The following is a 23511-nucleotide window of genomic DNA, read 5'->3' as shown; positions in this document are numbered from 1 at the left end:
AATGTGCCGCTTACTTCCATTAGGGGGATAAAAAAGTGGGAAATCTCCAGGTTCCACTAGTTAGCAGCCTGATCCTGGGGAGTCAATAGCCTCATTTTTCTTTCCCTCTTTTCATTTAAAAAATACCTATCTAGTGAAAGAGAAACACTTCTCGCCGCTGGTGAATGTATTTCCCCAGGACTTCATTAAACCCAGTAATGGGATCGGTGTTTAAATGATTAAATAGGCATATAAGCTTTTGCAAAAAGAAAATCTAATTAAGACGGTGCTCATAGAAATCAAGACACTAATAATTAACTGAAATAGTTTGGATAGGTCTATGAGAGGTTTATGCAAATGTGAGGCAGTATTATCACCACATGCCCAATGATGCAATGTTGGGTGAATTTTAGGGTTCTAAGTGTGCAGGATGCTCTGTCTTCGTAACATCTACTGGAGTAAGGCTATTTTACTGTGCTATCTTTATCTTTTTATAAGCTCTCTCTACTATTTCAGAAGTTAGAAAACAAGCCACAATTCCTAGAATTTGCTTTCCTGTTGATAAGTTATTTCCTCCCAGGGGAAAAAAAAAAGTCATGTCAAGTTTGCCAGCCAGCATGAGGCACGAGGTCCGGTGCAGAGCATCGTGGCCGCCCCTCTGAGCTGCTCCGTTCACAGGCACTTTGGCGCCTGGCCACACACATCTAAACTCTCCCCCACTCGTAGCATGTCTGAAAAATTACACAGGGAGCACAAAGTTTGATAAAAATATATTTAAAACAAGCAAGAAAAAAATAGTTTTGGACTCAAGGATAACTTTCATCATTCTTTTAGCCAAGTAGAGTTAAATTATACGTATAATGATTTCAAGTATCAACTTATAAAATGTGTGATAAATCAGAAAGCAAACAACAAGAGGACTTTTTTTTTTTTTTCAGAAAAATGTATTTGCAATTCAAATGTTCATATAAAAAGCATAAACTTTAAAAAGTTCATAGATGTGTTTTTAGAAGTGTTATGGTTTTGCCATTCATTGCAATTACATTCCTAAATGTGCAGGGTGGTCCCCACTGCTCCATCAGATACTCTTGTCACACTGAAGTCACTCTCATCACAACTTCTCCTGAGCTGTTATCTTCTGACAGATCTTCGTGGGGCCTCATTCGGTTGAACAGGTGTAATAATACGTAGCCACACTGAAACCTAGGGGAGGTTAGCTGCGTGGGGTGGACTAAGTTCCTGTTCCGCAGCGCCGTCAACGGCAACCATAAAGTCCTGCTTGTAGAAGACTCTCCCCGACTACTTTCTTCGATGTCTGTGGCTTTGTCATAATTTAATACATCCCAGTGTAAGTTAACAGCTCGCCAGCGCTTAAACACTCTGTAAACTGCTGCTCCTTCATGGACAATGAGACCTAAAATTCAAGAAAACAATCAATTTCAAAAGACTAGTCATAATCAAAAGTTGGGAGTGTTATTTTGTACGCAATTAAGGAATTAAAGAAATAGTCAAATCTCTGTTACTCATCCTCTTTAAAAATATGGTATTCTGACTACTCAAATATTTTGGCTAATGGCAAACAACTAAGCATATTACATGGGAACAATCAATACTCGAAGATTAAGAATCCACTTCCATGCAGAGAGCATAGGTTTGCGGATATAATTTACTTGCTTCGTTATAGCTCAGAACATACCTTGGGCATTTCATTGCCTTGGGAGGAACATTAGGTTCGTTTGTTCATTCAGCATGTATTTAACATGTATTTCTTGAGCCAAACAATGTGTATGGGCTTGGTCCCAGCTGGCAACTTAATTTTGGGAAAGAGACAGATATTAAGGTCAATGCCAGCTTCCCAGTTCCTATAACAACGCCTGACACACAAGGAGGTGTGATACAGCTTCTTGTTATCTTTACTCTCCACACAATTCAACAAGAATTTAGTAAGCACCTATGTGAAAGCTTTATGTATATTGTCTCACTTGGTTCTCTCCACAGCCTTCTGAAATAATTACGAGCATGTCCTCCATTTCACAACAAGAACACCAAGGCCCAGGCATGTTAGGGAACTTGCTCAAGAGACAGCGAGTAGCAGCGGAGCAGCAGTTCAGGCCCAGGGAAGCCGGTTCCAGGGTCCTTGCTCTTCGCTGCTGCACAGTGAACTGGATGATTTACCATTTCTGAGACGGAGTCCCGGGAAAATAAACTAGGTGGTACAAGAACCTCAGAGGCCACAAACTAGCATTCAGTGAGTCAGATACGGTGCCCTGCCACATGGCTTCATGGCTTCTGCCCGTCCAAGGTCCCGCCACAGCATGCAGTCAAGAGCTTCGCAATGTGTGGCCCCCTCACAAAAAGGGGTCCTGGTGGGGCCGGGTGTCCTTCAGACAGAAAGTGAGGAGGCGCTCTCCTCTTTCAGGTGGCTGAAATGCCATCGAAAGCCGGTGGAGGGGCCAAGGAGGTCTCTTTTTAGATGGAATATGGCACGTAAGTAGAATGCATCTGGTGACAACCATTTTTTAACAGTAAATTTGAAAATGGGTAGACCCCACCTCCCCAGCACTTAAAATCTTGAGTATATGTCCTCAAGAAAGTCTCATAAATATGAACAAGGAAGCATGTTCGAAATGTTTATTTACATATTTTTTTGTATTTCAGGGGGGGAAAAATCACCACAATCTCAATGTCAGTCCTTAGAAGAACAGACAGCTTGTGGTGTGTGGATCCAAAGAACTTCCACAATGGGAAAGAAGGAAACAGCCACAGGCACTAATAGGGACACACCTTCAAACAGCAGTGGAAATCTCAAAGCCACATGAATAAAAATGAAAGTTTCAGAAATAAGTGATTAAAGAAGTCACATACGTTTTATGGCACAGATATATACGGTGAATAAAAGTATAAAAACCTCCATGAGAATCACAGCCTTTAAATTCACAGCAGTGGGGAGGGAAAGTGAAGTGAGATCAGGGAGAGGCTTCACAAGGCTTCCAACTGCATCTCTAATGTCGAACTTGTTTAAGCTGGGTGCTGGGGGTATGGATGTTCCACGTTATTCTGTATATTTCTTGTGTGACTGAATAATTCATAATTTCAAAAATCACAGAAAATGTGGAAAATTGAGCTAAGACGGACTGAGGAGTAGACAGGTGAAATAGGAGAGACAGTAAGGAGGTTACCCACATAAATGTGAGGAGCAGAGCAGTAGCAGTAAGGAGAACACAGAGGGACAAAGTAGTAAGCTCATAGGAGGAAAAATGAACAGGAACTGTAATCCAAAGGGGGGAAATCAGAGCCCCATGTTTTTAAAGCTGGAGGAAGAGAGAATTGAAAGAATGAGTTCAGTGAGTAAGGGTTTTAAATATCTTTTTGTTGGGAGATTATTTCATGATTTGTTTTCAGCTAAAGCAATGCCAGATAGGTGACAGAGAACCCAGCCCATGGAAAACCACACGTACCTAACAGCAGAATTTAAGTTTTACATCACTCCCTTGCCAGATCAATTTCGGATACATGTGACATAACAGCATTCCAAAGATATTATCATAGGTCACTAAAAGAGGGTATGGTCTAATAAATAAGAATGTCTTCAACCCAGCTATTGTCCACCAAAACAATGAGAAAACTAAATCTCTGTTAATCACAGCAATTTCAAGTCATTGTTATGATCAACTTCTTTTTCCTAAGGAATAACTGGAGTTGACCCAACTGATCAGATGATTTTGGGAAACAGCTAGAATGAGAAGCCAAGACTACCAGATTTTAATGGATGGTTCTATTATTAGCTCTCTGAAAGTTCTGTGGCCAATGATTTAACTTTTCTGGTTCCATTTTTCCTCCTTAAAATGCAATTGGAATATCTAATCTACACACTCAGCAGAACAGTATGAAGATAAATTGGAATTCATCAACTATAAAGCACTCAGATGGTTTCCTCAGAGATGGTTACTATATAAATACAAGATATTATTATTAATTTTTTAAAAATCAATAGTGAATCTATGTGGTGAGGATCATTCATTCAAACTAATCACAGAACCATTACAGCTTTCGGCAGGTTCAGTGAGGATAAGTACTGTATGCAGGGACAGCTTTACCAGGGAAAACCACTCATTTTACAGAATCCTACTCTTTTTTCTTTATTGATTTCCTCTGAAAGGCCAAAAATCAGATCATTTGCTAGAGCTTAAAGTCACTTTCTGGGCATACACTCCTGGTAGCCCTTTTCTGAATACATAAATCTACCCAGTATGCAGAAATAAATCCCACAGGTCTTTATAGAATATTTTGAACCAAATTTAAAGAGAGAGAACTACTGGAAGTTTGCATGAAGACACAGCCCTCTTAAATTCCCAGCTCCATGTGCTGCTTCTTAATTGCATTTCAAGTTATGAATCGCTTAGATTGTGTGTGTTTTGTTTGTTCGTTTGTTTTTAATCTTCACCCGAGGATATTTTTCCATTGCTTTCAGAGAGAGTGGAAGGGAGAGAGAGAGAGAAACAGCAGTGTGAAAGAGACACATCGACTGGATACCTCCCGCACGTGCCCCGCCTGGGGCGGGGGACTGAGCCTGCAGCCAAGGTCTGTGCACTTGGCTGGAATCGAACCTGGGACTTTTCAGTCCACAGGCCGACACTCTAACCACTGAGCCAAACCGGCTAGGGTTAGATTGTTTTATTCCCCAGGAGCAGTCAGAATTACTCCTTGCCCTCTAGAAGCTTAAATTTTACTAAAGTATGAGGAAGCCCATCTCACCCCCAAGGTTGTCCACTGTAATGTGGGTTTTCCTCTTTCTTATTTATATATTCTGGAGCTGTAGCCAATGCTTTCTGTTCTTGTGGTTATGAGAAGACATGACTACTGTGATCTTTGAAATCCAGGAGTAAGCATTCATTCATGTGTTAGAAAAACCAGTCACTAAAAATCATACTGCCATCCCTTACAACTGATGCTCGGTCCCCTCTGGTTTCATAACGGGGGAGCTCTCTTCCTGCAGCAGCTGTCACTCTCTGAGCAATTCAAGTTAAGCCTTAACAAGAATTTATCACCTTGACATTTTAGGTCACACTGAGAACAGTCTTAAATTTACTTTTTCATCTGAGTCACCAAACCTGAAGGGAAAATCAATACTTTCTATAAAATGTAAGTATTAAATATTTTAGGATACTTGTTACATTATTAATGGCATGGATATCAACAAGGTATGATTCACGGGAATTTGGGGTTTTAAGAGTTGAGCTCTGTGTGTGTGGTTGGTTTTTATCACTTTCTTGCCAGTAACATTTAATTGGAACACCCCCTTGTCAATGTGCAAAAGAACACTTTTGTTAGGGAATAACCTTTTAAAACAAAGCAGGGCTAAATAGTTTCTGGTTTCACTGAAATAAAAGCAAAGTGTTTATGTAGGTAAAATATATCCCAAATTTGGAAGTCATGTGTTAGCTGAAATTCTGATATGGCAGTTGAAAATGAGCTAATTACCCAAAGAAATGATGGGGCAGACTATCAGGTACACATGTTCACACACCTGTGCATGCACATACATTCACACACACACACCATATGTCTATCTTTATTTTAACATAGGACATATGGTGCGTTATAATTAACAGAGACTTCCAAAGTTTTTGATTAAGTACAAATTTTTATAGTAACAACCAAAGCACTGGTCAAACCATTTTATTTCTTGTGTTACCAGTCTCTGCTTTTGTCCAAATAAGCTTGGTTATTTTCATAATTTAAAAGCCAAATTGTTATCAAAAGCATATTTTGAGATCCAAGCACTGTGCTACATGCTTTACATGCATGATTTTCATTTCATTTTGATGGCAACTTTACAAACAGAAACTACAATTGAACAATTTCACGGTTGAGGAAACTAAGACCTACAGAGGCTGAACTTGTCCAATGTCATGAATCAGAGCTGAAATTAAAGCTCAAGTTTGTCTATAAGCAAACCTTGAGTACTATAGTCCTACTCATGCTAAATGTCCAACATGAGGCAGTCTCTCCTAGTCATAAAATGATCACCAACTAAAAGAGGTGCTGCTATCAACTAAATGTATGTATCTCCCTAAAATTCACGTTGAAGCCCTAATCGACAATGAGGGTTATATGTCGTAAGGGAAGGGACCTCATGATGGGATTAATGCCCGTATCAAAAGTGGAAGAAACACGAGTTTTCTCTGTGTTGTGTGCATACACCAAGAAAAGGCCATGTGAGGACATACTGGGAAGACAGTCACCTGTAAATCAAGATGAGAGCCCTCACCAAACACTGAATATGCCAGCACCTTGACCCTAGGCTTCCTAGTCTCTAGAACTGTAAGAAATAAATGTTTGTTGTTTAAGCCACCCAGTGCGTGGTATTTTATTTTAGTAGCTCAAACAAGCTAAAACAGCCCTCATAGATAAACTATATAATACTCATTTAAATTATGAGTAAACCAAGTTCTGAAGACTGTGTTTGGGCAAAGTTACACAACTAGTTGCCATTTTTAACATCCTGTGTGGCACTGCTACTGTTATATCTCTAGGACTGCCAATGAAACAGCCCCTCTCTTCCCTCCTCTCCCACATGAGAGCAAAGGGGTGGGGGAGCTTTATTTGAAGGCAACACTGTAAGAGCTGAGAGCTTCATCTGGTGAGCTGCACTCACCCTGAGCCTTCCCAAGAAGTGCAAGGCCCTGATGAGACCACAGAGAAGCACAGGCTTAAGCCCTGCGTACTGTTCAATCAAAACAATCTTTCAGAAAGCTAAAGAGCTAGCACCTCACAGCGGATATTTGGCCAGAAAAGGCTCCTGATTGTAAAAATATCCAAGATTTTTAGATTAAATGTTACTACTCTCCCTTGCCAAGATTACTCCTTCTCTCCCTTTCTCTCTGACATTTGCACATAACTAACTCTATCAATATAACTCAGTGTCATTCTAAGAAGCCAATGTGCACCAAAAGAATGGTGACTTTGGGTCCTATTTGATTCTCTTTAAACATAGTTTAGATTTTAGAGTCAGTCTCATAAAGTGGCCCTGCTTTTGACATCTTAATTTTCATCCCTACATGGCATGTTTACACCAAAGAGGGTTAACTGAATGAGATTTGGTCCAAGATACCTTTTGCGGCAATCATCTTTGCTAGAATATAATAAAGTGCATGAATTCCCCTGGCACATTTTCCCAGCCTACCCCAAATTTAAATGCCCAACAGTCATGGAAACTTAGATGTGAGTGTAGAGGTGATCACTTTAAAAGTCACTCCTCCATTGTTGAATCTTGTCAACATGAATCTTGAAATAATCATGTCATTGTTGTTATGCATACTGAATGTTTTTTGTTGGACTAAACTATGGATGGAGCTTACAGAAAAAACAAAAACAAAAAAAAGCAATGCAAAAATATAAAACTTAGAGAGCTAAAGACTGAAAGTAATACCTATGTCATCACAGAAGTCACTAAGTTCACAAAAAACAAAGCTACAGCAAACTGACAACTTAAAAGGCAAGTCTCTGGGAACTACAATGTCCTGATAACATACAGGAATTTTTGTGAATACATATTTATAATGTTGCCCATATCTGAACAATTAATGTAAAGCAAATCCCACATAAAATACACTTACATCTATAAAAGATGGGTTGATTTTTCTATTGTTGAATATAAATTTTAGATATACATTCACAGAACCAAGTTGAGAATGGCAGACTGGTCATGAGAGCTCAAAGCTTAGAGTCTCAACACTCAAACCATAAGTAACAAAATCTGCACACATAAAAAACATAAGGAAAACACATTATTCGGAAACTTCCCATGACATGAAAATCTCTGGCACTAGAGGCTGGCTAATTTCCAAATATTGATGATCTAACCCACCCCACCCCCAAAATAGATCACGGTGCACATGAAGGAATGATTATTGAAGAGTGAAGACCCTACATGACTGTTTCTTGAGAGCACACAAAGGAAAATTCATGGGTCATTGTCCTATGACACTGCCACTCTCTCTGTTCTCCTCTCTGCTCAGTGAAATCTGCAGTCATCAGCCTGATGCAAAGAGCACGTTTGTGCTGCATCTTTAATACTGGTAACATCACCGACTGGGAACAGAACAAGATGGCAAAGCCAAATTCCAATAAGGAGCACAATCTTTTACTACCTGGCAGTGAGAGAAGCACGCTCTCTTCTGAAAGGTCCTGACATAGGATGGAGTTGCTTCTTGGCCTGCCATCCTTATTTCAGTTAATAACCATTCCCCACGTCCAATCAGCTGAAACCTGGGAATCACCTAGATTCCTCTGTCCTCTCACACTAAATCCTGCTAATTCCATCTTTTTAGCAAACCTGAGACAAAAGCACAGGTCAGAGAATTCCCTGAAAGGAGCATTCTCTTACATTTGCACAATGAGGTATTAAACATGCTCCAAGATCCAGACGCTCTCATTTTTTCTCTGACTTGCTCAAAATTAATCACTCCCCTCTACCTTCTACCACTCCACACAAGAAATACCTGCACTGTTTTACTTATTACCTATATTGGAACAATGTGTTTATATGCCCGTGACCTTCATCAGCTGTGTGCTCCCTGAGGACAGGGACCCTGTGCCTTCTTCAAATGTCTGATACACAGTAGGCGTAGGGTTCCTGTAGGAATTCAATAAATCTCTATTCAGTGAGAGGAAATGAGAGACTAGCCATTTCTGGAACTTACAGGACGACAAAAATTGACTTAAGTTGTGACTGCTATTAAAACAAAGGGAGATCTCAAGTATTATTCCATGAAGTGTTAGAGTAATATTGTGATGTCAGAGAGAAACAGATGGACACTCCAAGACTAGAGATAAAGGGGCCACTGGGAGGAGGTGATGATGTTGATAATGTGTTGTGTGTATGTGTGTGTGACAGAACAAAGTTGCACACGCACACACACACATGTATGTGCATGCCTGCATACCAAGGGAGGCCACAAAACTGTCGTCTCCTGACCTCTCAACTGCTCTCCATGATCACAGATGGTGTGTCCCCTGACTGTTGGATGTCCTTGGCTTCCTAGACCCACACACTTCAGGTCCATGTAGATGACCCAGCCACAACCTGGTGTGCCTAACCCTTGACCTCTGCTGTTCCTCCTTCACTCTAGCCCAGAACTTGCCCTTCTAGAAACCATTCCAACTACAAGCTCTGAAACCACCACCCATTGCACTGCTGACTACCACCACCTCCAATGCCTCTCACTTTATTTCAGTGTATCCTGTCCCACCTCCTGAAGACTTTGAGCCCCTGGATTACGTAGTCTCTCTCCTCTCTCAGTCAGCTTCTCTCTGGCTGTGGTTCCTTCCCAGGAGCTGAGAAAGCACATCCTGTAATCACTGTCCCACAACTGGAGGCTGAAGGCAAAGTTGATCCTGCCTCTGTCTTCCAGCAACTCTGCATACAAAACTCCATCGTAGCCGGGTCTCGCCATTTCACCACTCTGCACCTACTCTTCACCCTGACTGGGTTAAAAAGCACAGCCCCACAGCCCTGTGGACTGGGGCCACCCCTGCTCTCGCCTCGGGAGGGCACTCAACCATGCCCAGCGGCATCTCTTGGCTTAGCTTCCTCTCCCAAAGCCCTTGCGGCTCCCCTCAGGCTCCTTTCCCCACACTGAGCCTTCTCTGTCTCAGCAGATGGCCCAACTCCCTACTTGACTGAGAAACGAGGTATTTTGCAAGGAGTCCCTTCCATTTATTCTCCTGGGACAGCAAATGCAGCCATCTCTAGCTGTGCCACTGTCTCCTCTCGCCTGCCTGCCTCAGGGGCACCAGGTCCCTCCTATGCAAGGCAAACCAAAGCCTTCCCTTGTAATGCTGGGTTCTGTCTCTGTGTTCTCAGGGCCACCAAGCTGTCCCTTCCCATCTGCATCTTCAATTTTCTGATTTCTTCTGGGTCTTTCTTCTCAGCATTTCCCCATGCCTAACTCTACCATTAAAACATGGAACTTTTCTCAAATCCACACCCCCTCTCGATTCTGCCCTCCTTCAGCTGAGAGTCGTGACATAGTCTGAGCTCTTCCGCCTGTCCCAGCCGCTCAGCCTCCTGCAACCCTGCGTCCGTCCACCCGGCCGTCACACTGACAAGCCCAGCGAACGCACTTAGGCTCTCACCTGCTCTCCACGCGGCGCCTGGCACTCCCGGCCGCGGGCCCTCCTCCCTGAGGTTCCTGCTCGCCCCGCCTGACCCCCCTTTCCTCACGGGTCACGCTCCTCTGTCTTCTTCTCGAGTCTCTCTGTGTTTCTCAAACTGCCGCTCATCTCACCCGAATCACTTTCCCTTGCCGACACACTGGTTTTGGCCGCCAGAGATAAATCTCTAGCTCAAATTTCTATCCTGAGCTCCAGACTCCTAAATGCAAATGCCTACTGGCCATATCCATCGAGACTCTCCAGAAAAGAAAGTGTTCAAAGGAACTTATCTTTCTGTCCTATGGATCAGCCTCTATGAATCACATCTGATGGCCCCTCTCCCTTACTCCGCCAACTCCACCCTACCACCACTGAATTGATCACCATGTCTCCTAACTGGCCTCTTTTAATAGTCTAATAGTCTAGCAGCTGCCCACCCCCAGTCTTAATGCAGGCCTAATCACGATATTATAATATCTTTTTTACCTTCTCCAATGTGGCCACCTCACCCCTCCCCCTTCCACATCCCCTGGCTATCAAGGCCTTTTCTTCAATATCAAGCTGATCAATGGGTGCAACAGACCACCCTCAGGGTCCCTGAGCTTTCACAGCTTGGTTCCCCCACTCCAAAGCTCCACCACAGGGGCCCTCGAGCTGATCAGAACTTATTCGCTCACTGCAACTCGCCAACAAGGGTCTTTAGTTCTTACCACACCAAATCACATAATTTCTTAAAAATATTACATGTTTTCACGTGTTGACAAGTCCAGACAGTTGCCTCTCTCTGACCCCCTTGCTGATCTTTAAAAGTTAGCTCAACACTTCTTCCCCATAGACTGCTGACTCTTAGTTAACCGTCCCCATATTTACCTCCTGGAACTTTCCATGTTGTAATTGAATTGCTTATTTCCCTGACTCTCTCTCTCTCCAGCAGCTGGAGAACAGGAGGCATGTTATTTTCCAGGGCTAGACAAATCATTTCTGCAAAGGGCCAGATAGAAAATATTTTAGGTACGTGACATTATGGTCTCTCAAAGGTTGCAATTACTCACTGACAACATAAGAATGGATATGTCTGTATTCCAGTAAAACTTTATTTATGGGCACTAAAATTTATATTTAATATAATTCTCATGTGTCACAAAATAATATTTTTCCTTTGATGTTTTTCAACCATTTCAGTATGTAATTCTTAGATCATGAGCTGTACAAGAACATCCCTGTGCTATTTATATCTCTATTCTGTACCCCAGAATTTTGACACCATAAATAGTCAATAGATGACTGACACCTCTTTGGCTAAACTGCCCCCAATTGAGAGAGATGGCTCAAAGAGTCACACTATGTCCTGTGGAGGAAATGGAAATCAACAGTAACAATGTATTTTGTCAGCTGCTCTACCAGTTATGCTGATATTTCTCTAAAAGAACTTGAACTTTACAAGGTCAAATGAAAGGAAAGGTGTTGGGTTGGGTTTTCTCCCCAGAGGAGACTTGAAGAGTTAATTAGCTTTGAGAGACCATGAAGGGCAAGTAGCAAAACAAGTTCCCTTCTATTTTATTTCCTGGGTTTTAAAGGCAGCAATATCACTAAAAATTAACTATGACGATAATATTTAGAGAAATTGGTAAAGATCACTATGACTAAGGTATACAAAAGCCTATAATTTGTACCTCCAGAGTAAAGAGATAATAACAGCCTACTTCTCAAAACATGTAAAGGATAAAAATTTGTTTCCTAAGAATTTTGAATTACAAAGGGTCACTCTGCGTCTCCCTCCAAAGGGCCTGACCAGGATGTGCTCAGAAATTAGAAATATAAAGGACCCGAGGCTGGGGCTGGTGCTGGACAGCAGACTCCTGCTTGCGTTGCATCAGAATCTTTCTATAAGTGAAGTTGTGGCATTTCCTGCGGCAAGAAGCACACTAAGATATTCTGAAATTGGGAAATAATGATCTGTGCTTGTAAAGGAATTCTACTCTAAGAAATCATTCCAAACAAGCTAGTAGATCATGCGACTCTGGTAACAGTCAGGGCTGTGGGGGTGACAGACCCCACCAGCATAGCCAACCTCACAACTCAGTCCCAGCCTGGGAGGAACTTTAAAGGGAAACCCAGAAGGGCTCTGGGCCATAGTGGAGGAAGGTTTCTGTCCACCCTGCACTAACTAGCAGTTGTGAAAAGGTCTCCTAAGTAGCCAAATTGTAGCACTGAATGGATGTACGTTTCTGATCAAATTATAGATCAGGAAATGGAAGCATTTCCTGGAGCAGAAGTGGCTGGTAGCCTTCTTACGTCAAGATGAAAATAATGACAGAAAGATTCAACAAGGAAACACTGGGCAAATCAACTTTCCTAGTTATTTTACCAAATAGTGTTTGAGTTTATTTTTCACATGCCTATGATTCATGCAGACTTATCTACATTAGTGCTTCCCATGACACTCATGAGACAAGGGCAACACCTTCTGCAATACACCTTCTTGCACTGGAATGCAAAGTGCCAGCCTCCCACTTACACAGCTTTCTGCTCCCCTCCCCTCTCTGTGGCTGAATGCTGACCTGTTGATATTCAAAGCTGTTTTCCTGAGTGATCTCAGTGCTCAGATCCCAGACTTGGTGGTGGTGGTGGTTGTTGAGGTGGGAGGGTGTGGAGTGTGATGGAAGGTTGGATCTGGGCTTCCAACGTTTTGTGATTTTAAAAAATCTACTGTACACAGATTTGAAGTATTAGAACTAAACTTGCTGACAATTTTGAATGGGGTGGGGCAGGTGTGGGGGTGATGGGAGCTGACAGCTATTGTCTCTACTCCCCCGCAGGGAAAGTATTTTCAATGTAGAGATGGCTCGTGTCCAATCATTACACTGGATTCTGTGGTCCCAGCTGTCCTTAAGGAAGGCGAGGAAAGGGCTTACTCTATCAGACATCCTCAAACACCTCTGTGCAGGGCAGAGGCTGAGCAGGCCCTAAAAATTGTGGTCAACATGCATATTCTCTTGGTAATTTTACAATTTCACTTGGAACGATTTGATAATTTTATATTTATCTATAAATATTTTGCAGCTTAAAAAATGCTATCTCTCTACAACGACCCAAGGGTTGTATATTTTGCAGACCTTGCCGACCATTGCTCTTTCAAGCACATTCATCTACGTGGTTGACAACCCTGTGTGGCTACGCAGGAACTGGAGGCTCTTCTGTGCTCTCCAGCCAACTCTTTTTTTTTTTTTTTTCTGCTTTAAATTACAGCATTTCAACTCCAATGCTAATCTCTTTTGAACTCTTTCAGTAAATGTGTTTTTTATCTAAAATACTTTAGGAAATATTGTCAATTTCTGAATCATGCTGAATGAGAAGTGCCAGAGACTATGGAAAATTTTGAAAAGGAGAGAATCTAAAAGTCATTTATACTTTGCTTGGAATGCATTAGAATTTTTTTTCCTTAGTTGATTTACTTTCTTAATTATGCTTTGCTTAAGCTAACTGCTTTATACTTGTTGAAAGTGAGCCACAGGAAGGAAGATGACCCCAAAACACCATTTTAGGATGAAGCAACCCTGGCATTAAATAGACAGACGACTGGTCACCCTCAATGGCAAGAACTCATTTGTGGTAACAGAGACTTTGATTATCCTAAAATTATTTGTGAAACTTCTTTACCTTTCCTCTTGTACTGTCAAAGAATCAGAAAATGTACGTTTTAAGTTTCATGTCAATGAAATGTTAAATAAGGTGTTTCTTTTAGCTGCTTTGCCGGGAGAGAAAAAAATAGCACAGTGAAGCAATATCAAAAGCAAGAGAGAAATATTACCTTGGCTTTTAAAAACGTAAACATATGCCTGATAATCACCAGTCTAGAAACTGTAGGAATATGTTGTGTTTATTTATTGCTCTGAAGTTCTATAATGAAATGTGAGTAAAAGTTACCAACTGGGAACTCTAAATAGTTTTCCTATGTGTACAGGCTTTCAAGTTGCTTTAGATAGATATATTACCAACCACAAAAAACCGATTTTCAAAAGGGCTATAACAATAGTAATAAAATTTACATGAATTTTTAAAAAATTATTTAGATTCAAAATACAACTTTATTTTGGAGAGTATGGCCTTTCCACAGAGGAGCATTTTTTCCATACTGACTAGATTTGGTACAGTAAGGAGAAGATATTTTGATGTGATACTCATTCTGGTATATCTTGGGTTATTTTTTTAAACTACCTAATCTCTGCAGCATAATCTCTTGAAAGAGCGTAAACAATCATATTATACTTTATTTCAATTATTTTAAGAGAGCCCTGAGAAACAGTTTTGGTTCCTGATGGGAAAACTGTGTGTGTGTGTGTGTGTGTGTGTGTGTGTGTGTGTGTGTCCTCCGTTCTGCATGCTCATGCTTTGATTTGAGAAATAGAAAAACACAGAAAACAAGCAATAACAAAATCAGTACTTTGGCCACAGAGCCAAGTGACAGAGAGAAGCAATTTTTCTTAAAGCAATTTCAGGAAGCACTTTCTACACGGAAGAAAAAAAAAGACAGATTGAAGAGTAAAATCCCCTCAGTGTTAACAGTATAATAGAAGAAACTGGCCCAAAGCTCCTAAGGGTGCGGGGGAGGGCAGGGTTTGCGAGAGGCGGTGATCCTTGATTTCAATCACCCCTGCCGGATTTCATTTTTCAGAAAGAATAAGTGGCCTGTTTACACCACAGATCATCAGTCTATGTCCCTGCACATCACGTCCCTGGCATCCCGAAAGACACCAGGCAGGATGAGCTGCATATCGCCATGACCCAGTGTGGCCACTCTGATTTTCTTAGATAAAATTGCCCCACAGACTTTAACAGTTATAGAATGGACGTTAAGAAAGCCACTCTAATGGTGTGAAGTATAGGCCCAACTCCCAATTGCAGTGTCAAAAAGTGATAGCCATGCTGGTCAAGGTGTGGGAAAACTGGAACTCTCGTATTCTGGGGGTGGGGGGCGGTATAAATTGGTAAAGCCTTTTTAGGGTACAAAGTGTTAACGTGCTTATTCCTCAAACCATACTTCCCACTCCTTGGAATCTGGCCTACAGAAATGCACAAAAGGATGTCCTTTGCAGCATGGCTCCTACTGGCAAAAATATCCAGCAAAGGAAGAAAGTTTAAGTAAATCATGTACATCTTTGTTCTAATGCGAAAAGAGCTCGAGGTCTTATTGTTGAATGAACATGACTATTTGTTCAATGATATGAATAGTTTTACTCCTGCTTATATGAAAAATAAAATACATAAATGTCTCGGTGCCCACATGCATGTTAACCTAATGAAAAAGATCTGGAGGATATGCAACACAGTGTCGGGAGGGGATGTTTCTTCAAATGGACTGACATAATCGAGCAGGTGAGTAAAATGGTCTGTTTTAAACTTTCTGTATTTCACAATTATAAATACAAAGGTGTTTTTTAATTTGAATATGCATATATTTGCATGGATAATTAAGAAAAAATTTTAAAAGAACAAAAGTAATCCAAGTTTTTAAATTTTGTAACCATAATTAATTAGTTCCTTCCCTTAGTATCTCAGGGAAGATCAAAACATTTTCCAGACATGGAGTTGGCACCACTTTATAGTGTTAATGAGATTAGGTATAAGCACTGCTATCTCTATTTTGGGAACCCTGATAACATAAAGGGGTTTTAGTTTTAGTTTGTTACTTCTACAAGAAACTGAACTCACCTCTATTCTATGAGACACTAAATGGCTTTGTAACTGCCCTCCCTTTTCAGAGGCAAGTCAATCAAATGACTCCCTGTCTTTATGGCCATCTCTTAGTCCCTCAATCTTTGAGTCATTAATAAACATATTCCTCTTGGGGCCCAAACTTGCTTTGAATCAGAAGACCAATAGAAGTGAGAGCCTTCTATTTTCTCAATGTGCAAAGTACAAAGTTAAGAAGCAGATGCTGTACCCAGTGCCATCTGCCAGCATTTCCTCTTCATTTCTGAGTTCGCTAACCTTCCTTTGTCCACTGTCCAAATCTTCTTCGGAAGGAGCCTACATGAGTCTACTTTGGTTATTACTTCTCCCTAGATTACTGCCCCTGGGCTACAACATCTGGGTGTTTTAAATCCTTTATATTAGTTTCCCTGGTGCACAACGATAGTCTAAATGCCATCTATTTAAATATTTAAAAGAGCTCTCCAAATATAATATAAAACTTTCTCTCTTTATACCTCCATTTCCATAAGGCACGCCTCCCTCTTATGGCTCTCCGTCTGCTTCTTGACCACTATCCTCTCACCTTTAGCCCCTTCCTTCTCTCAATCCTCTGGGACTCATTTTCACTTTATTTACCTCTCACGGAACAGTGTCTTCATCATTTAGGAAACATGACCTATTTATATAGACTTGGTGAAACTTGTTAATCAAATCCTTATGCATTTACCATTCCATCATCCAGACTTCTGTCCAATATGGTAGCCGCTAGCTACATGTGGCTATTTACGTTAAACTTAAATTAATTTAAATAACATTAAGTTTAATATTCAGTTTCTCATTCTCACTAACCATATTTCAAGTGCTCAATAGCCAAATGTAGCCAGTGTCTATAGTACTAGACAGCACTGATACACAATTTTTTCATCACTGCAGAAAGTTCCATTGGTCAGCCCTGAGTTAGGTATTTCAACTCTAGGAGTGCCTAGACCCTTGGGAGAATTCAAAATTGAACAGTAAAAAGAAATTGGGTCTTGGAAAGGCAGAAAACCTATTAACAATGAATAAAAGCAAAAAGAAATCCACTGTGTCTGGAAATAAATTTCCCAAGTAAATAAATTTTCTACAAATCTTTACACTTCCATTTAACAATCCAATAAGAATCCCTTCCTAAACATGACATACACTGGCTTGATTCTAACATCTTTTGATTGTGGAACGATCTATAGATTTTTCAGAATTATTATTTAAAAAGAACACTTATGAAGCTGCCAATCTGCTCCTCCTCATTGAGGCATAAACAAGTTTGAAAAGCTTGGATAAACAGGAATGTAGGAATGTTTTCAACTACTTTAAAGCCCTCTGAACGGCAAGCCAATCTTACTTCCAACAGTGACAAAGGGGCCATCTCTCCTCACTTGCCAAGCATCTGCTCATCCGTCAGGCTGCTTGGCTCTCACTTCCCCATGAAATTGCCTGAATCTATCCACTCCCTGCATACAACACCCCAGTATTAATCTCTCCAGCTTTGTCCAACTACTGTCCTGTGCGTACTTCCATCCTGTGCATGTCTCACTGCGTTCTAGTTACTTAGATGCCTGTCCTGCCTGTGGGCTGGAAGCTCCTTAGGGGCAGGAAAGTGACTGACTCTTATTTTTATTCTCAGCTTCTATCGCATTGTCTGACACATAGAAAGTTCTCAATAAATATTTATTAAACTAAGCTGAGCAAATTGGGGTCAAAGCTATAAACCAGCTTTTCACTCTACTCTGATTCAAAGGCTTTCTGTCAGGGGTATTTGAGGTATAATCAATGTAATCTACTTTGTTTGTCACTGTCTACACTTAATTAGCAGACATATGAATTACTTTGAAACGTTAGCAAGAGCCATTACAGGCTATGATCTATTTGGCTATTGGTAGCCTACCTGTATTTGCTTTCTTGATTATAGTAGTTGCCTAACTTCTTGGGGGGGGAAATAAGATTTTCTCTGGGACCAAAAAGACTAATTATTGAGATTTTGGAGTGAAATCAAGAATGTTGTTTAATCTAAATTCTTTAATATTTTTCAAAATATACAAATAAATCACGGAACAATGAGATTTAGATTTGATGAGACAAAGTATTGTCAATACATATTTAAAACTTAGATGATAACCCCACTTCCAAAGTGTCTCCAGGAAAATGTCAATTGTTTTTTGTCCCTAAAACACTTTATGAAATGGGAAACACCCAGATTTCAAAACAGAATCCCAAATATGTCATATATTGTTGAAAGATCATTAGTTCATATCTATGTGCTTTTTAAAGCAGAATTCTAATAATCGAGATTAAAAGTCTGGCGTTAGCAATCAAAATCTGGGCATGGCTCAGCAGCTGAGCATCGACCTAGGGTCCAGGAGATCTCGATTCGATCCCCAGTCAGGGCACATGCCCGGGTTGTGGGCTAGATCCCCAGTCGAGGGCCTGCAGGAGGCAGCCCATCAATGACGACTCTCATCATTGACGTTTCTATCTCTCCCTCTCTCCCTTCCTCTATCTGAAATCAATAAAGATTTTTTTTTTTTTTAATCTGAGGTATAATAAAACTAAATGCAAGTTTTGAAATTCAAGAAAATAATATCAAGGAGGTAAACTGAAATTTCTCCCCCTCCAGGTTGGATTGGGAACCTAATGGTTCTTTGTTTTTCACCTCTCCTTTGAATATGAATGGAACACCACATTTTACAATATTTATGTTGAAAGACAGAAGAAATACTATCTCTAAATATGTTGAGGGACTTGTAGAACAATTTGTAATTCTTCCTTATTTAGAGCACTGCCCTCGAGATTACATTTGTATAGAGATTTAGAATTTCCAAAAGCTTGCATATGTATTATCACATTTAATGCAAACTGTTCATATACATGATTAGTTCAATTATTCAGGCAACATCTGCTCAGTTTACATATTATTCATGACATTTCCCTGCCTTCTTTTTTTCCTTTCTTATTTTCTTTCTTATTAGGTTTGCACTAGTGACAAAGGAGAAAAGAAGATAAAAAGGGGGAATTCAGGCTGATCATACTTTAAAATTTATGGAGTTCTTTTAGAAAAAAATGACTTAGAATATTAAAACTGCTAGCTAAATTAAGGCTCTGGTGAGCAGAGGCATTCATTTAAGTGATTTAAATTATTTCATTGTGATTTATTCAAATACCCTTAATTTACAACTTATAATTAATAACATGATTTTATAATCATTCTTTCCTTTATTTAGGCTGTGAGCTAGAGATGGTCATTTCCATTTTTATAGGTGAGAAAACAGGAATACAGACAAAGTCCATCTATCTACACAGAGGTAAGGATTAGAGGCCAGGAATTGAGCCAAGCTGAGCTCCATTCCCTGAAATCAGCGTGTATCAGAACTTTGAGGGGCGTAAAACACAGATGGGGCTGAAGTTTCTGACTCGGCAGGTCTGGGGTGGGACCTGAGAATGCGCATTCGTTAGTGTTGCAGATCCTGCTGCTGCTGCTGTGGGTGGTCCTCGGGCCACACTTTGAGAACCACTGCTTTAAACCATAGGTGCCCACCTCAGCTCTTTCCACACCCCACGAAGCTGTAAACCAACCAGAGCAGGGAAAGTCTCCTCGATCCAGGGTTGCCCCTCACCATCCCGGCCCCTCACTGCCACCTGGCCACCGTCAAGGCGCCTGGAACACGTCGCACACGTGAACTCTGCATGAATGGGCTTGTTTTCTCTCGGCATTAGGGAAGCAACCGATCAGCCAAGCGTAGGGTCTGTTCCAGCTAAAATGTTGGATCCTTTTTCTCCTCTAAGCCACTGAATTTCATAAGTGAAACCAAGAGGCACAGGACAGCAGAGAAAACTGTCTCCAAGTCCCTGCCCTCGGGGAGTCTGAGTCACCACGCCATAATGTGGCACCTCCAGGTGTGGGTCCTCTCCCCAAACGCACAATATCACCACTGCCACCCATCAGCACTTTCCCAGCTTCGTGAAGGGCGACTGACTGGTTTACTCTCATTCCTTAGAAATAAACGACTGTCCTTACATCGCCCACCCCAAATAATTTCGACGACTCCTTCCTTTGCATTGCAAAATATGCCACTCAAAATGGGCATTATTCCATTCAGTTCTTCAGACTAGTTAGGAATATAGACGCTATACTTTTTGAGAAAAGTGGCCAGGTTGTGACGCCCCAGATAGTTAAGTAACTGGAGAATCAAGATCACGCAACCCACAACATTCTGTATTACATCCGACTGGTGAAAATGCAGTAGCTGCAAGAAATGGATTACTGACAGTTGTTAATGCGTAACGTCATGGTCTTACCTATGCACACTAGATCCATAAAACCATACATTCCATAGCAGATTTGAAAAAGGATGTCCTTCCTCTGCCACACTGCATAGGGGCTGAAGGCGGACCAGAGGAGCCAGGTCACACTCGCTATTAAGAACAGGGATCCTAGGATTACAGCAATCATCTGAACTTTCTCAACCAGTGTTATAGAAATGCTTTGCCACTAAAAGAAAAACAGAGGCATGTAAGAAAAAAGGTGCTGTGTATAATTTAGAAAGAAAAGAAAAAAAAAACATTTTCAGCCCCATGTTTCTCTTCATAACGTTTGACCCTTTTCAATCTGTTCGGCCCCCAAATGCTTTTTTTCCATCTCATCCAGGCTATATGAAATAGACAAGGCGATAAATATTAATGAATTGCCTTAACTTCATTATTTTCAGTAATTCGCCATTCTGTACGTTTAATCTAGTTTTATTCCAGATAACAGCACTGAGCATGAATGGCTGCAGAATATTCAGTACCTGGGAGTCACATTATCATCTTTCACACGTGCGTAGAATTAAAAACCCACTGAAGAAACATGGTAACATGGTGAGAACTCCTTTATTTGGAAATCTGTTTTGCTTTTATCATACTTGGCTACTGCAAAAAGGGTAATTTCTTGTTTTTGTGAGAAAATGCAAAAAACAAATAATCAGATTATATAAGAACAAAAGTGAAAAAGCTGTTTAAGGTAAAATACTAGGATAATTAATTATAAGGGAACTATAAAATTATATATTATCTGTTATTGGTAAATTTCATAGATTTAGATATTACTGACTTTTAATTATCTATAGGGTGATCCATGAAGCCATTTTTGTCAAGATTTAGAATTTGTACACAAATGGAGCATCTCTGAAACTCACAAACTGTATAAGGCACACACTATTCAATGGGGAAAGTAATTTGAGAGAATTCACAGTACAAATGATAAAAAATCTTTCAAGGGTGTTATGAACTTGAGAGAATTAGTCATGTTGTCACTTTTGCATAATTGAGACAGAAACCAAACTGAAACTGCTATTATGGTTTGCCAATAAACAACGAAACTCAACCTGTAGAGTCTCATTCTGTAGGAAAGATCTCTGGCTGTTGCAACATATGGCTTGTCCGAAGAATTCCTAAACAGTTTAAGTAACCTTTAAAAATAAAAGAGCTTAAACAATCAGCGTCCATTGGGGTGAGTGGTATTTTCTTAAACTCTTTACTTACCTGAAGTCTGAGTATGTGCATCCCCAGATGGCAAGTCTATCACTACTCACAATTTCCCTCTCCATCTCTCACTGTCTCACTGACTTTCATCACAAATAATTTACATATAATATTTAAGTATGCATTTGGACCATGCATATTCATGATACTCTTAAATTCTACATTTATGAAAGGTTAAATATCAAAATGCATTTGAAATATTTCATTCTCAAAAGTCATTTATTTTTCTCTTAAAAAACAGAACCAATTGACCAAGTTTGTTGGAAATTCTATATGAAAGATATTTCTAATCATTTTAATGCAGAGATTCATCTATTGGAAAATGGTTCTTGCTTTCACAATTCTGGCTGAATAATAATTAAACTGGTCACATTACTTTATCATTACCAATCAATCAATGTTGTATTTCAAGCATGTATTTGAAGTCAGCTTTTCCCTAACTTCCTGACATAATTTTAAACACATTAATTTCAAACTGCCAGGCATCTGAATTTCAAACCATTTTAAATTGGTGTCACCAAACAAGTGTCAGTGTCAATGTGTTGTTCCTGTGTAGCTTTGATGGTCACTAAAATTTGCATTAAGTACAACCACATGGCAAGCAATATAGAAAACTATTCCCAACCAGCACCCATCCTAGATGGAAGCTACTCTGTCTATATGCATTAGGTGGCCCTCTACCAATTTGTTAATCACATTGGAGAGATGAAAACAAAGCATGCTTTAAACCCATGAGGCAAAGGTGTTTGCCAGTAATTCTTTATGTTCCAGATTCATTATGTAATTTTAGTGGAGTTAAATTTGTAGAGCTTAATATTGTATGGTTAATTATATTTGGCTTCAATTAAGCTTACTAATTAATTGACCCAAGACTGCCAGCATGACAATTCAGCAACAGATGGTGGCCAGAGGCTCTACTATACACTCAGGTTTGGGTGTACTGGTGGGTATGTTTTGATGGGGCTGTGTTGTCTCCTGGGACAAAGAAAACTGTGGTGGCTCTGTCTCTGAATCAGTACGACTATGGGGGCGGAGGGATGCTTAGGAGACAGGCTTCCGACAGGAGGCTTAGCTGTTCCTTAGCAGAAAAGGGAATGATTAAAGGGACAGACTTACTAGGAATAAGAAATACTGATGCCCCGAACTTGTTTGGTGACACCAAATTTAAAACAGTTTAAGATTCAAATAGCTGGCAGTTTGGATTTAATGTGTTCAAAATTATGTCAGGAAGCAAGGAAAAAAAGAACTCGATTACAGTACACTGGGAAGCTTAATTATTTGCTATTCTCATAAACATAATTTTTCTTTGTGGATATAAGAATTTGAGATTTCTGAAGCTTATTTTTAAAGCAAGATAAACTGCTCACATCTATAATGAGCTCACTGGAGTTTTTCATTTTCTATCCCTTCGCTAACAATGCAAATCTGTCTGAAAGTGCATCAATGTTCTTCATAAGCCGATGAACCTTAAAAGTAACACCATTTCACTGAAGCGCTAATGAGAACAAACCATTATCGAAACCAAAAGTATTAAACCAGTTATGAACACAGGCATTTCCCTCTGAACACTGATAGCATCTTGGTCATTTCTTTGCTCACTACATACTGATCTTTCTTATTTTTTGCCATTGCGTGCCGTGAGTGGGACTCGCTCACCTTCCTCCCGCAGCAAAAATAATGCTGCTTCCCACTAGCAGGAAGCATTCCCCTCGCATCCTGGCCCGGGAGGCGCGTCATCTACAGGCTCAGCCCCAGGAGCTGTGCTAATGGGCCCTTAGCCTGGACAATAAAAATAGCAGATGAGTCTCTCGGGGCTCCTCTCTTTACCCCAGTGGTATCCAAGACCTGGGTTTTGGTTTGTAAGACATTTCTGAACCTTAAACAAAATTTGTCAGCTGCTGAGCACACGTTCTCTCCTCTAAAACTTGATATGTGTGTGTGTTTGTGTGTATATATATATGTACACAGGCATTTTTTACTTAAATTGCTTCCCAAGATTGGAAAGGGAAGTAAAAGAACAATGACCAGATTGGCTCTAAATAGTTGCTATTTTATTTCTTTCCATAACATTTGGATATGCATTGATATTTTTATATTCCTCAAAATCTGTTCAATTTTACACAA

General features: G+C 40.3%; 1 protein-coding gene across 1 annotated transcript in view; it reads right to left on the bottom strand.

The window, feature by feature from the left end:
- Positions 1–921: 921 nt before the first annotated feature.
- The window catches only part of MARCHF11 (membrane associated ring-CH-type finger 11), a 79791-nt gene continuing 57201 nt past the window's right edge, over positions 922–23511 (bottom strand). Inside the window, exons 3-4 of the mRNA XM_087815058.1 lie at positions 20164–20356; positions 922–1393 (exon numbers count right to left, since the gene is read on the bottom strand). Of these exons, the coding sequence (XP_087671184.1) occupies positions 1071–1393; positions 20164–20356 (516 nt within the window). The 3' untranslated portion in view covers positions 922–1070. The remainder of the gene's footprint in view (positions 1394–20163; positions 20357–23511) is intronic.

This window comes from Miniopterus natalensis, chromosome 3 (genome assembly GCF_054644295.1).
Source record: "Miniopterus natalensis isolate mMinNat1 chromosome 3, mMinNat1.hap1, whole genome shotgun sequence".
In the NCBI taxonomy this organism is placed as follows: Eukaryota; Metazoa; Chordata; class Mammalia; order Chiroptera; family Miniopteridae; genus Miniopterus; species Miniopterus natalensis.
The sequence above is the reverse complement of the archived record's forward strand: the minus strand, read 5'-3'. Positions and strand labels throughout refer to the sequence as shown.